This window comes from Dipteris shenzhenensis, chromosome 4 (genome assembly GCF_047967505.1).
Source record: "Dipteris shenzhenensis isolate YYH24624 ecotype China chromosome 4, Dip_SZ_1.0, whole genome shotgun sequence".
Taxonomy (NCBI): domain Eukaryota; kingdom Viridiplantae; phylum Streptophyta; class Polypodiopsida; order Gleicheniales; family Dipteridaceae; genus Dipteris; species Dipteris shenzhenensis.
In genome coordinates, this window is record NC_141599.1 from 51,411,642 (window position 1) to 51,425,892 (window position 14,251).

Here is a 14,251-nt window from a genome sequence, read left to right on the forward strand (position 1 = left end):
TTTATTCCACACGAACCTGAGTGTATTCTTGAATTTTGTGAAAGACAGATTCGAAATAGAACTATCACGGAATACAAGATCAAGTGGAAGGATCGTGTTGAGGAGGATGCAACATGGGAGACATTACAAAACCTCCAGAGAACATTTCCGGGTTTTTTAGCGAACTCAGGAGTGATTTCTTAGAGGAGGGGAAGTATGTCATGTGCACGGATTGGTAACACACGAGACTAGCTCAGGTAGCCTAGGGAGGCTTAGAGCTAGGCAGGCTTGATTCTCGGGTTGAGTGGCAAGGGTACGAACTAGTTAGAGGTCTTCGCTATTTTTGGCGCTTAGGGCCCGAGTCTATATAATGGGCCCAGGGGTTCAGTTCTTAGAGAGCCGATGGGAGCAAGTTTCGTTCCCAGGTGCTAGGTCTGATCCTGGATTGAGTTGCGGACGCGCGCTTGCATCATAGCATAGCCCAAAGCCCAGTAGCAGATCCCATGCTTCACAACGCCACCTGGTGGTATGGGACACCAGGCTGGTTTGGATCTAGTTGGGAGTTCGTGCCAGTAGCTCAGCTCATGGCTCGGAGGGGACATCTCCTGATTCGGGATCACATTTCGGGATCACATCCCGTAGATGTCATGGTTGGGTGGTGAGCAGCCGTGGTGAGCAGCCTGCTCAGTTTTCTCACGTTGTGTGTGTTCTTGTGTTTGCTTGCAGATCAGAGGTTTCAGGAGTGCTGGGACGTGTCAGAGAGGGATGTGAGGAGGTTGCTTATTTGTGACGCATTTCATCTAGCAGACATAGCCATCCATGAGGTTGTAGAAGGATGGTCATGTTGAGATGGCACTAGCAGACATAGCCATCCATGAGGTTGTAGAAGGATGGTCATGTTGAGATGGCATTTCAAACCCTTCTCTCTCTCTCTCTCTCTCTCTCTCTCTCTCTCTCTACGACCAGTCTATGATGGGTTAGATGGGTCTTTCAAACTCTTCACTCTCTCTCTCTCTCTCTCTCTCTCTCAACTTTCCCTTTGTGATGTCTTTGGCCGCATGCGTATGGAACAGAGAGAGAGAGAGAGAGAGAGAGAGAGAGAGAGAGAGAGAGAGAGAGAGAGAGAGAGAGGCTAGGCACATGCGGTGATTTTGACTGCATCCTGTCAAGAACTTTCCTATCAGATGATAGCAAAAACAACGGCATATGGGGGTCCTGAAGCTCACCTGAACCTATCAAAGTTATAGGCATATGTTAGGATAGAAATCCAATAGTCGAGAGAAGTAGGGTTCTTTATTCCTATTGGATATCTCTCTCCTACTGTTAGACCTTGCTTGCGTACGTAGTCCAATTGCATCCATCAGGCATCCGATTGCTTTCCTTGCCTGAACTATTCCAAAGGTCCTAATTGTGCCCAGGGTGAGAGAGAGAGAGAGGTTTTAGAACATGTGTGTGTGTGTGTGCGTGTGTGTGCACACATAATGGAGATAGTCAAAAGAAAAGAGAGTGAGTGAGAGAAAGAGTGCATGTGTGTGTGTGTGTGTGTGCGTGCGTGGGGGGGAGGGGTTGGTTGTGAGTTTTTTGTGAATGCTTTGTCTCTCGATCAACATCACATGGTTGCTCAAATAGATGTGTGCATGTGTGTGCGGGGGGGGTCCTGATTTTTTGCACGAATGCTTTGTTGCTCAATCAACATTACTTGGTCACTCAAATAGGTGAATCATTGAGTAAACTGAGCATAAAGTCAAACCAAACGATGCTTATAGTGCCCGGGTCTTGAAACTTGAAATTCTATTTCTTGAAATTAAAGAAATTTTAAGATCCTACTTTGAGACCTAATGGAGCGGGTCTCTAATCTGTCGTAGACGGGTCATGCTACTCGTCTTAAGAACATACACTAACTTCAGATAAACAAGAAGTTGAATGATTTTTTCCATTCATAAGGCCCGCCCAAAAGGTAATTGGTGGAGGAATTTTCAGGCGAAAGCAGCAACAAACGAGTTGGAGACAATCTAGGAGGAAGGGCTTGGAGATAGGTAAGCGAGAGAGAGAGAGAGAGAGAGAAAGAAAGAAAGAAAGTGTATTATTGTCCACTAAAGGCCAAAATGGGCCCATGGGACATCAAGAACTCTGCGTACAAGATAGCACAAAATCAACGTGCCACAAAGAAGAGGCATCGTCGAATATCATCTAAGTGCTACGCAATACAATGCAAGTGAAAGTACATAATGTCAAATCTGAGCCTAAATACAAAGTAAGCTAGATGCAAGGAAACCGCCCCTGGGTGCAAAATGGGGGGATGAGTACAATATGCCAATGCAAAGATACAAGTCTAGGTGTCACAGAGTCTGAGAACCAAAATAATACTGGAAATCCTGTCCATCGACTCTGCCTCCTGCTATGAGAGTACAAATCTGAGCAAAGGTGAGGTGAGCGGCTGGTGGGGCGAGATCTCCATGAGTAAGTCTCCTCCGAAAAGCTGCCATCATCCTGGATCATCTGGAGATGAAGCGGCGAGTACGTCCCCTATGTAACAAGATCCTGCGGCGTCTACAAACCATCTCATATGTACATCCACAGGGTGGAGGCATGTGTCCTGTGTGAGCTGTGACCTCCTCGTGCTCCTCCTGGTCTCTGTCCTCTGGTATAGCGTGTGCCTGAGCTCTATCAGGCTGGGCTCTATCATGCTCCGGTCTGTGCTGATGGTCTCTGAGGTAGTCTCGTCGAAGCATAGTGGCCTCCCTGACATAAAGAGCTAGGCAATGCTGATCCTCGTAGTCCATCACTCGTGAGAGAGGTCCAAAGCCATCCGTGAAGAGACAATGGAATCTACCTTTGAGCTCATAATATAGCGGGCATCTGCAAATGAAGTGCTCCTCTGACTCCACCTCTCCCATGGTGCAACAAGGGCAGATCCTGGTCTCTCGGCCTGGTCGCCGTCCATCCTCCATGCGTCGCATCCTACCAGCCTCTATCTTGAGCTGATGCGAAGAGACTCTAAGCTGGCCAAGGGCAATCCTCAGTGAGTGGGACATGTGGATACCTGTATAGCCTGGTGGAATGACAAATCCATCCTCTGAGATCCGAAGGAAGTGGTCACGATATGTGGCCATCTTCGTCGGAAGCTGCGTGGGATAAATCCAAGTGCGATACGTATGAAGCTGCAGCAAGTCTGCTCTCGTGACCTGGCTAAGCTCGTGGCGAGTCAACTCGAGATGAGGGGCATCTATGTTGTATCGGAAGGGAGGCAGTCTATCCATGTCTAGTCCAAGAGATGTGAGCCACCTAGTGAGTCTAAAGTACCAGCAGTATCGGGCCCCAGATCGTGCCAACTCCATAGAAGATGCAAGTGCTAACCATGGCAACCGAGCTCTGCCTACTGCTGAGTCTCCAAACTCCCTAACCCTGTGCAAATACATGACCGACTGAAACGTTGCATCCAATGCAAGGGGAGTAGCTCCAAACTCTGCTAGCATGATCTCGTGCGGAACTGTAGCCTTGGCCCTAATGAGCCGAGAGAACATGATGATCTGTAACCTCTGTACTCGTCTCCAATCTGCAGCGCCGAGGTCTCCTGCCTAGAAAGGAGCTGCATACATCGCAGTTGGTCTCACCAATGTATCAAAAAGCAGGGATTTCGTATCGGGATGCTGAAAGTGGGACTGAAAACACTGACGCTCAAGATGAGCCAACGAAGCATACCCTTTACTAATCCTATCTCGTGCTGCATATGTCATGGTGAAGACCGGTCCCCTGAAAACTGCCCCCAAATAAGTGTACTCTCTAACAAGCTCAATGGGCTGTCCGTCATAAGTGAAGCAAAACTCATCCGTGCTGTAAATACGATCAGAGGTGTTGAAAACCATAACCTTGGTCTTGCCAAGGTTTACGGTCAACCCCCTGTCCTGGCAAAACCTGTGGAGTGCCTCAATATGTGCCTGGAGGCCCTGAGCAGTAGAGGAAATGAGAACCACATCGTCCGCATACAGGAGGATAGGAATGGAGGATCCTGAGAGTAGAGCCCACACCGCCTGTCATCTGTACAAACATCTCTAGCTCATCAATATATAATCCAAAGAGAGTAGGAGAGAGCGGGCAACCCTGCTTCACCCCAATCGTGCTGCATACCTCCTCTGAGAGCCCCTCACGTGTTCGAACCCGACCAGTGACCCTCTCATACAAAGCCATGATAGCCCACTGTATCTCTCCACTGAAGCCCATCTGGCGAATCCTCTGAAACAATCTGAATCGCGGAACTGTGTCAAATGCCTTCCTGAAGTCCACGAAGCAACAATAAAGCCGTTGCCTTCGTGACTTCGCCTCCTCTACCAGTGCCTTGAGTGTGAGGATGTGGTCAAGTGTCCAATGATCCCTGCGAAATCCAGCCTGCCCTCTGGCTCTGAGTCCTGTCGTCTCGGCATGGTCATTTATACGGCTTTCCAAAACTGATGCATAGATCTTGGCCATAACGTGGCCAATCATGATGGTCCTGTAATTCGACGGCTCCATAGGGTCCCCCGACTTGTGGATAGGTACTATGGTATTGCCTAACTAGGACTGTGGTAGGCCTGTACAAACAGACTCATTGAAGAGACGGGAAAGAACAAAATCTAAGGCATCAATCCCATGGATTACATACTCCGCTTGCAATCCATCATGATCCTTAGCTCTCCCGTTCTTCAATCGGTGGACTGCTGCACGGACACTCTCTGGTATAAGAGACTAGATGAAGCTGGCCTAGGGGAATGGGATAAATCGATGACTGGCTGATCTGGAACATCGTATAGAGCTGAAGTATATGCAGACCAGACACGTGGATCTGTGAGGGGGCTTTGAGACTTCGAGCGGAGGAATTTTCTCCAAAATTCCTTGGAGTCACAGCTGAAAAGCAAGCTTCTCAGCTCCTCATTCCGGGCTAGAAATTGGCGTTTCTTGCGCCTAAGCAACCACTTGTAGTCTCTCTTGGTTTCGGCAAGGAGGGGAGACTTCTCCTTGGTCTCAAGGTGAAGTTTCTTGCAGAGTTCCTTACACTCCTCGTCATACCAACCGTTGCAAGGAACAAGACCAACCGGTGGGGGACTAGACGAATGACATGTGGCAGGGAAGGACATGTGAGCGGCAGAAACGAGTGAAGTATGTACAAGTTCCCACCGGTCCTGCGTGGATGGTAGAGCATCTAATAGATGAGGACGGAGTAGGCGACTGAGGTTCTGGCTATATACATCATCGAACTGGTGGTCGAAATGAACCTCATAATAGGGTTGGCGGTCGTGATAACGAGGGGGGGTGGGTCATGGGAGACATGAGTCAAAGTAAAGTGGATGAGTGCATGGTTGGCAGAGGGCATGAAGGGGCTAACAGTAAGGCTATGGATGGAAGGGACTAGAGTTGGGGGACCTATGATGTAGTCGATCACGCTAGTACCACGCCCAGAAGCAGAAGAGAATGTAGGCATGGAAGACTGTGGCCACCTGGACATGCCGTTATAAATGACCATACTGTGCGAGGTGAGGAGCTCCAGTAACTGACGTCCCTGATCTGTGGGCTGTACTGTGCAGTCTGATGAAGTCCGACAGAGGCTATCATTGTGAAATGCTGGGAGTATGACCGGATCCTCCATGAAGTCATGAGTGAGGGCCTGTCTGTCTGAGGTCCTCACGTTGAAGTCTCCTAAAAGGATGACTTCTCCGCGATGTGAAAAATTTGCAATGTCCGTTGAGAGATCCTCAAATATGGACTGGCCTGGTCCAGTGGAAGAATAGATCGACTGCGCCGAGGGGAAGTAGCAAACTGCAATAAAAAGATCTCGCTGAGGGGCTCTGCGGCGGATGCGTACCCACAAGAATCGGGCATGTGAATCCGCTCTCTCCACTGTGATGATCCGATCGAGATGCTCTCTGTACAAAATGGCCACTCCTCCAGATCCTCTCACTCCAAATGTCCGAGTGTGCTGCCTGAAGGCAGATCTCCATGTATACCCTGTCACTCGTGGCAAAGGTCTCTCTGGACTCTCGTGTGTCTCCGTGAAAAAGATGATATCTCTCCCAAAGAATGCCCCCCGTAGATTGCCTGGCTGTGTTGTAAAAGAACCATTGCAGTTCCATACAGCGATGCGTAGACTATCTGACGGGTGGTGTGTCCCATGGGCCCTGTCCCGTCAAGCGGTCGGAGCAGGAGGTGGAGGTGGGGCTACATCTGCTGGTCTGCCATCTCTAAGCACTGTGGGAGCACGCCTCAAGGTGCCTGTGATCAGTCTGCCATCCCTGATCACTGCCCACTTGCCCTGAGCTCGGGTTGCATCTCTCTGAGGCATGAGCGCTTGCGCTCCTCAACCTGTATCTGAGTCAGATCCTCGTCCATGGAAATCTGTGGGTGGTCTCTGAGTGTCCCTCTCCTCCTGAGGGCAGCTAGACGTGCCTAGGCATCTCTGAATCTGATAATGAGGGGCTGCTCTCTAGTACGATCCCTCCCGACTCTATATGCTCCTACTATGCCATGATCCTGTACTCCCAATGTCTGAGAGACAAAGGTCACAGCCTGTGTCATCGTGGACTCTGTTGCCGAGGGCAAGATACCACGAATGCGAATGTTGAGGGCCTTTGTGGCCCTCTACTGTGACTCGGCCAATGTAGCTGATACAGTCGATCTCTGAGGCTGTGATGGCTGACGGCGGACGACATCCACCCACTCTGTGGCTCTCTGGACCTCTGTCTGAAGGGAGGTCAAACACTCCTCAACCGCTGCTACTGCTGTAGTGGGAGATGTGTCTATGTGCTGAACGCGAGTCTCGATCTGCTGCACTCGCTCTGTGTGTCCATGAATCTCTCCAGCAAGAGTCCTATGAGTCACCTGTAAGACCTGAAGATCTGTCCTAATAGACAAGATCTCCTGATTTTGCTGTGTCACTTGATCAGTAAGAGATGCAACCTGAGCTGTAAGTAGAGCAATGGTCTCGTCCTTCCTGTGAAGCATCTGAAGGGCAGCTCGGAGGTGGGTCTCAAAGTGTTGAAGCTCTGGTAGGATGTGGCGGCAAGGACAAATAGTGCAAGGCATGGAAGGAGAAAGAGAGGGAGAAAGGAGGGAAACCGGTAAGGTGGGTAGCGGGGATGAAGGAGAAGGCTGGAAAGGGGGAGAGAAAGCGGGTACCGGGGATGGAGAGGAGGGGATGGGTAAAGTATGTAGAGAGGATGAGGAGGAGGGAGCCTCTGGCAAAGTAGGTAAACTAGGCAACAAAGGGGAGGAGGTGACAGAGGGCTGTGAGAGGGAGAGCAAAAAGGGTGGAGAAGGGGTAGGAGAAGAAGGAACCTGAGAGGGGAGGGGTGAAAAAAACTGCAGGTACAAAGTAGCTATGGGCGGAAGATGAGATAATGGAGCTGAAACCGGTGTACCTGCGACTGGGAGTGCGGCAAGTGCGGGCACTGCGCTGGGCGGAAGATGAGATAATGGAGCTGAAACCGGTGTACCTGCGACTGGGAGTGCGGCAAGTGCGGGCACTGCGCTGTCCTTTGAAGAAGATGCAAGTCCTCTTCTACTATAGTGCAGTATATCGGTCGTGGCGGCCATTGATGTTGCTGCTGTTGCTGCTTCTGTAACATGCTCGACGGTGTCGGCCATGTTTAATTATGGGAAACCGGCAACATTGAAAAGCGGGAGATGGCGAGCGCTGCCAATGCGCGATGAGAGAGAGAGAGAGAGAGAGAGAGAGAGAGAGAGAGAGAGAGAGAGAGTGCACGATGAGAGAGAGAGAGAGAGATTTCAAAAAATGCGCGATGAGAGAGAGAGAGAGAGAGAGAGAGAGAGAGAGAGAGAGAGAGAGAGGCTGAGCGGGTGAGGGGTGGTTGAGGCGGAGAGGCTGAGTGAGTGGAGGGGAGGCTGAGCGGAGGGGCTGAGAGAGAGAGAGGCTGAGCGGGTGAGGGCTGAGGCGGAGAGGCTGAGCGGAGGGGCTGAGAGAGAGAGAGGCTGAGCGGGTGAGGGCTGAGGCGGAGAGGCTGAGCGGAGGGGCTGAGCGGAGAGAGAGAGAGAGAGAGAGAGAGAGAGAGAGAGAGAGAGGCTGAGGCGGAGAGGCTGAGGCGGCGAGGCTGAGGTGGAGAGGCTGAGCGGAGGGGCTGAGCGGGTGAGGGGGGGGCTGAGGCGGAGAGGCTGAGCGGGGGGCTGAGCGGGTGAGGGAGGGGCTGAGCGAGGGGCTGAGCGGGTGAGGGAGGGGCTGAGCGAGGGGCTGAGCGGGTGAGGGAGGGGCTGAGCGGAGGAGCTGAAATAGTAAATTCAACTAGACTAATAATGAATAAGAAAGTCTAACTTGGACCACTAGTAGTGGGACAAAAATGGAAACCAAAAGAATTTCATAAAACATGAATTTTGCTTTGCCAAGCTCAGCGATAGTTACTTAGGGGCTTAGCACATGGGAAGAAATAGGATGGGAATGGGAAAAGGTGGTCCAAAGTTGTCCCATGCATATTTCTATCCTATTCCCATCCTACCATGTGCTAACAAAAAAAGAACAAGGGATGGGTTTAGGAGGAAGAGGACACATGGCATCATGTCATGTGTTTAGGAACATGGGGACAAGGACACATGTCATCCTTCCATGTTTTTGAATCCTTAAAAAAGGGGAACCCATTCTGGCTGCCAGGGTCTAGAGGGATGGTCGAGGATGGGAAAAAAAGTGGCTACTCCCATTCTAAATCCATCCTAGACCACTTGGTGTAGGATCGGAGTGATGATGACAAAAAGATTCCCATCCTAAACCCATGCTAGCCCCATCCATGTGGTAAGGCTCTTAGGCTTCCACTTGAAAAGTGGCAGGCCAAAAACCCACTTTTTGCAATCACACCTTGTGTGCTTCTTCTTCACATTTATAATGCAAGATGATGGTAGACTTTGTATGCAGGAGGACAGTGAGGCTATAGGATGCTTTGTTTAGATAGGAGGTGGTACATATGCCCTTATGTAGAAGGGAGAGGCCTCTACAAACATTCAAGTGGGTGGCATCTGAACAACGGTGGAAGCACCAGACCTGTGTGCCCGGCCTAAGGGCTTTGACATCGATGGCTGAAGAGGAGGAGGAGGAGTTCAAGGTGGGCGACCCTGTCTCCTGGAGAGCAGGGAGAGGCACAGCCGTTGGCATCATAGTTGGAGCGTGCTCCACAGAAAGAGGAGGGTACGACGTCAAGCACAACAAGACAGGCCGGGTGCATCGAAAACGGTACGCTTCCTTGTTTACTGACAATCAAAACACAGCATCTTCGGTGGTAGAGGAAGAGGAAGCTGAAGCACCTGTAGCTGCAGCTACTGCATTGGCCAAGGGGAAGATGAAAGAAACGGCAACATCATCATCAGAGGTAAACAATTTGGAGTTGCTGCTTGCAACAGAAGAACGGCTCATAGAGATGAAGAAACAGAGAGGCGACAACGAAGGGGCTGAATGTGTGCTGGAGAGAAGGATTGCCAGGATTGAAAAGCAGCAGCAGCAGCAGAGAACATTTGAACAAGGCTTTGAACAAGGGTTTCAGATTAGTTGAAGGAACTTTCCACTTGGTAGCACAACGGCATTAGGCAACAGTAAGTGCAGCTCTATCACCACCTTTATCATTCAGGAATCTTGGACTGTACTGGATAAAGATGGCTTTTTTCTAAATTTTTGGCACGTACATGGACAGACTCTTCAGAGCTACAAGTACAGATCCATGCAGTGCTTGGAGAATCCATTGGATCTAGCAGCTTACAGAGCGTTTGGTGAGTTGTTGGCAGAGTTGGCAAGGCAAATTGGTAGGCTGCTAGGGGGTGCAAACCTGTTAGTATCGCCATCTTTTCTTGTCCCGCCAGAATCATTCCTACAGAAATCCTTGCTATCCGATGGTAGCATCATACCAGACTTAATTTGGTCATGTGCAGATGGTCTGATTGCAGATGTGGCAGAAAAAGCTGCTGATATCTTCATAGAGCTCAAATCTTTCAAAACTGCCCCAGATAACCGGCGACAGAGATTTTTGGAGGCAAATGGGCAATTGTTTAAGACTGGCAGTCTCTTGTATGGTAGGTTGTATGAGAAACATGGCTTTATGGATCCATATGAAATCACAGGCATTTCCACGGATGGTGTGTGGCTCCAGCTATGCTTCATTACTTATTCCATGAAAGACAATCCCATATGGCATATGACCCCAATCATCCCTCTTGTAAGGCCAGGAGGGCTCACGGAGATGGGAGTTTCGCAGGTAATCCAAGATGTTATGTCAAGTGAGGAGCAGGCACAGCATATGAAAGTATTCACAAGCGCTGCAAATGAACCTAATAGACTGCATGAAGTCGACACAGAAGCCCCTGGGTTTGAGGAGCTAGCATTTGCTATTTTTAGGTGGCTTCAGATCATCACAATGAAAGCAGCCACTGGAGAAGTAGACCTCTCTTGGCATGAGGGACAGCACTTACAGATGGAGGGAACAGATTGTTATAGGATTGGGAAAAATACCTTGCGCATCCTCCGTTCCATGAGGTGGTGGAAGCATGGTAATGGTTCTTTAGAATTTGAAGTTGCTGTGAAAGACGTAGTAAAGGTGACTCTTCTATCTATCATTTTGATTGTTGCATTCAAGGGAAAAGATTGGTGTCTAAAGCTGGGTCCCCCTTACATGCATAGACAAGTTGCTTCGTCTTTTGGTGCAACATGGCAACGATGGTTTCAAGTTGAGCGCGAAATGTATTTTCGAGACAAACTATGCCCTTGAGTATGCGCTTGTGCATTTCCAGTGGCCTTTGATGGGGTTAGTAGACCAGCTCATTTGGCAGAGTATGCAGGTGTGAGCTTGGATCAGCTCAGCCTCAGCTGTGAAGAGGTGGCTTCCATGAGTCATCAATTATATGAACAGGTGATCCAATGTCTACTCACCATGTTGTTCAGAATGACATTGCATTGAGAAACATATGCTATAAAGATGGCCACTTTAAGTTGATTGATTGGGGAATGGCCACAGGAGATGGCTATTTTGATTTTTCATTGATGGTACATACAGCTTTCCCCATATCAGGAGTCTACTCACCAGATGCCAAGAGTTCTCCTCAGATACTGATTTGGATTTTAGAAAGGCCAAGGGCAGAAAGGACTTGGAGTCTCCTATTTTGTTGCCTGAAAATGCTGAATAAGAAATTGCCTTGGAGTGATGCAGCTGCTGCTGAAGATTTGGAAACTGTCATCAAGCTTCAAGGGGAGACCAGGTAAAGATGATCAAGGATCCCTCCTACATGATGCAGGATTGGATTCATGAACCACTTCTATGCAATTGGCTGTTTGATGATCTTGGGCATACCCATGTAAGCACATGTATGTGACATGTCACTTAGAATATGAGCCTCTACACATGGTCAAGCCTTGTAATTTTGAGATAACTTCCTTTTGGTCTCTGAAGGCCTTTTGTAGTCCCAGTGAAGATTGAATGAAATTTGGATGCCTTTTGTTATGTTGATTCTGGTGTATCCAACCATATGACTGGTCATGCATAGTATGCAAGAAAGACCAGGTGTTGTTGAGACTGGTGATTACTTTGTGCATCAAATTGCACGGATTGAAAATGTGCTCGTCTATGCAGGATGGCAAGACAGTTTTTGACAGATGTACTGTATGTTCCTAACATTACAAAAAATTTAGTTTTTGTTGGTCAAATGGTTAAACATAATTTGCAGGTTATTTTTTATTCCTATGGCTGCTTTGTTGAAGACATGAAGGATGGCTATCACTAAAGGAAAGAAAAATGATTGATTGTTTACTTTATATGTGGACACGCCTCAAATTGATGCAGCAATGTTTGTGCATGGTACAGCTATTAAAATATTGACATTTGGCATGAAAGGATTATGCATGGTACAGTTACAGAGATTGACATTTGGCATGAAAGGATTGGACATGTATATATACAAAGAATGACAACAATGTAGACACTAAATATTGTTGCAGGTTTTCCTCAATTCAAAGTAGATGGAATGCATAAGGTTTGTGAAGCCTCTCAATTGGGAAAGTAGGCAAGGCATCAATTTCCACATCATCTTAATGTGAGAAAAAATCTTGTGGATCAAGTGGGAAAGTAGGCAAGGCATTAATTCCCACGACATCTTAATGTGAGCAAAATGCCTTTGGAGTTGATCCACTATGATGTGTGGACAACTAAGACTACTTCTATAGATGGTTGCTAGTATTATGTAAGATTTATTGATGCCCACACTAGGAAAGTATGGGTCTACTTCATGAAGTTGAAAAGTGAAGTGTTCAATCATTTTGTTGCATTTAGAGCATTGGTTGAAAAAGAGGCAGGCATGCACATAAAATACTTGAGGTCAGATGGAGGGAGAGAATATCTCTCCAATGAATTTACTAAGTACCTATGTAAGCATGGAATTTAGAGCAAAATTCATGCAAACACACCCCTGAACAAAATGGGGTTGCTGAGAGAAAAAACAGGCAGTCTACATTATAAATAGAACTCCTAGTGCTGTAGTTCATAAGGTTTTATTTCAGGTATGAAAGGATGATGTGGATATGCAGGTCTGAGATCATGATAAACAAACTTCTTAAGATGGTTATTCAGACTAATTTGAAGGCACATTGTCTATTAGTGTAGAGGGAGTGAATTTAATACAAGTCTGAAAGAATAGCAGTTCACTGTCCAAATTAAGTGAATAAGAAAACAAAAAATTACTAAAGTAGATGCCGGCTTTTTTGATAGCCCAGACAGTAGTCTACGACTCCACTGTCTAGTGTTGGCCTCAACTGCATGTGTAACCCACCTCCCTACACAATCCCCCAGAGTAATAAAGTGAAGATTGGTCGGGCAGTCAAAAGACGAAGAGCTGTGAAACAAAACCATCCTCAATTCCGATTTTGGAATCGGTGCGAGCGACTAGACAACTATCATGCAGCCTTCTCTGTCCTTCTCTGTCTTAGGGTTTTGTCCTCCCTTCCTTCTCTGCTTGGCCGTTCATATCGGTCTTGCCTATGCAGGACTACATGCAGTGTGATACCCGGTCCTCTGACGAAATATGATGCTTTTTTTGCCTGTAAGAAAAAAGGTGCAGGTGGAACTGCTATATTGTGCAGGAAAGTCTTAAGGGCAGAAGTAGAGTTTATACATGAAGGAGGATGGACTGTGGGAGTTAAAATTCAAACTGGGAAGGAAGAATGCCTCATTGCATCAGTGTATGCGCCACTGAGTGCTGCTGAATGCGAGGGGCTTTGGGATTGGCTAACTGAAAAGATTTCTTCTGCAAGAGCTTTGCTACTTGGTGATTTCAACCATGCAGATGAGGAAGGGCTTGGTCAGCACTTGAGGAGGCACACTCACTGGTTGAGGCTAGGCAGTTGGGCCTTTTTGATGACAGACCTACGTGGTTTAGGAGGAAAGGGAATGTGATACAGCATGCCATTAAGTGAGGGCGCATCTTGGTTTTGCCCACCATGGGAGGGACTTGTTGACAGGTCACAAACGTTGTCTAACCGCATGCGCTTACTATTAAGCTGGAGCTGGGCTAAGGCTGGCCATGAAAGAGGGCATAGCGGTTTCTTCTGACCCGTTGGAAGCTTTTGATGCTGCCTTAGTCAAAGTGGTTAAAGAGCTCAGGCAGGAGGGTAAAAGAAAGGCAAAGATGCATAGACAACATGAGGTGGCAGGAAAGAAGAGACTGGCTCAACTGAGGGAGAATGCTTATGGTTCTGGTTCAGCTGATTTGGTACTAGAGATGAAAAAATGTGAAGAAATATTGAGGGTTGAGGAGTACAGGAAAGCAGAGGGGGCCAGAATTAGGTCCTCAGCCAGATGGTTGAGACAAGGCGATGCTCCCACTACCTATTTTTTCAGATCGGACAAGGCCAGGGATAGCATTTTCAGGATTCAAAATAAAGAGGGCAGCTGGTTGACGGATCAGAGAGAGATAAATTCATATGTAGTTTCTGCACTCCAAGACATCCTTGCTATGCCTGAAGTGCAGTCGGAGACTAAGGTTAAAGCTAGAGAAATGCTGCTTGGCTGTCTGGATAAGAGACTTGATCCTGAAGAGGCATTGAATCTGGATGCCCCCTTTACTGTGCATGAAGCATTGGCTACATTGAAGAAGATGAAGAAACGGAAAGCTCCCGGCCCGGATGGATTACCAGGAGTTCTTTGAAAGGATGTGGACACAGTTAAGGATGACCTAGTCAAGATGTTGAATGAAGCATGGCATAGAGGTACTCTTTCTCCAAATGTCAATCAAGGCCTGATAAGGCTAATTCCAAAGAATTTACCAGCGG

At 47.9% G+C, this 14,251-nt stretch overlaps 1 protein-coding gene and 1 long non-coding RNA gene across 2 annotated transcripts; both read left to right on the forward strand.

Annotated features, from left to right (window-relative positions):
- Window positions 1-8,968: 8,968 nt before the first annotated feature.
- Window positions 8,969-9,413, forward strand: LOC147903012 (uncharacterized). Its single transcript, XR_015540843.1, has 2 exons — window positions 8,969-9,181; window positions 9,349-9,413. It is a non-coding gene; the product is annotated as an uncharacterized LOC147903012 (long non-coding RNA).
- Window positions 9,414-9,457: 44 nt separating this feature from the next.
- LOC147903013 (uncharacterized) lies at window positions 9,458-10,703 on the forward strand. Its single transcript, XM_087373989.1, has 3 exons — window positions 9,458-9,537; window positions 9,636-9,711; window positions 9,871-10,703. Exons 2-3 carry the CDS (start codon window positions 9,663-9,665, stop codon window positions 10,701-10,703), a joined length of 882 nt encoding a protein of 293 aa, XP_087230115.1. The 5' UTR covers window positions 9,458-9,537; window positions 9,636-9,662.
- Window positions 10,704-14,251: the final 3,548 nt, after the last annotated feature.

Bases quoted from the DNA above. Each gene is read 5' to 3' on its own strand.
- LOC147903013 (XM_087373989.1), top strand. From the start codon at position 9,663: ATGCAGTGCTTGGAGAATCCATTGGATCTAGCAGCTTACAGAGCGTTT. The intron at 9,712-9,870 runs GTGAGTTGTTGG...GGTCATGTGCAG, and splicing joins AGCAGCTTACAGAGCGTTTG to ATGGTCTGATTGCAGATGTG.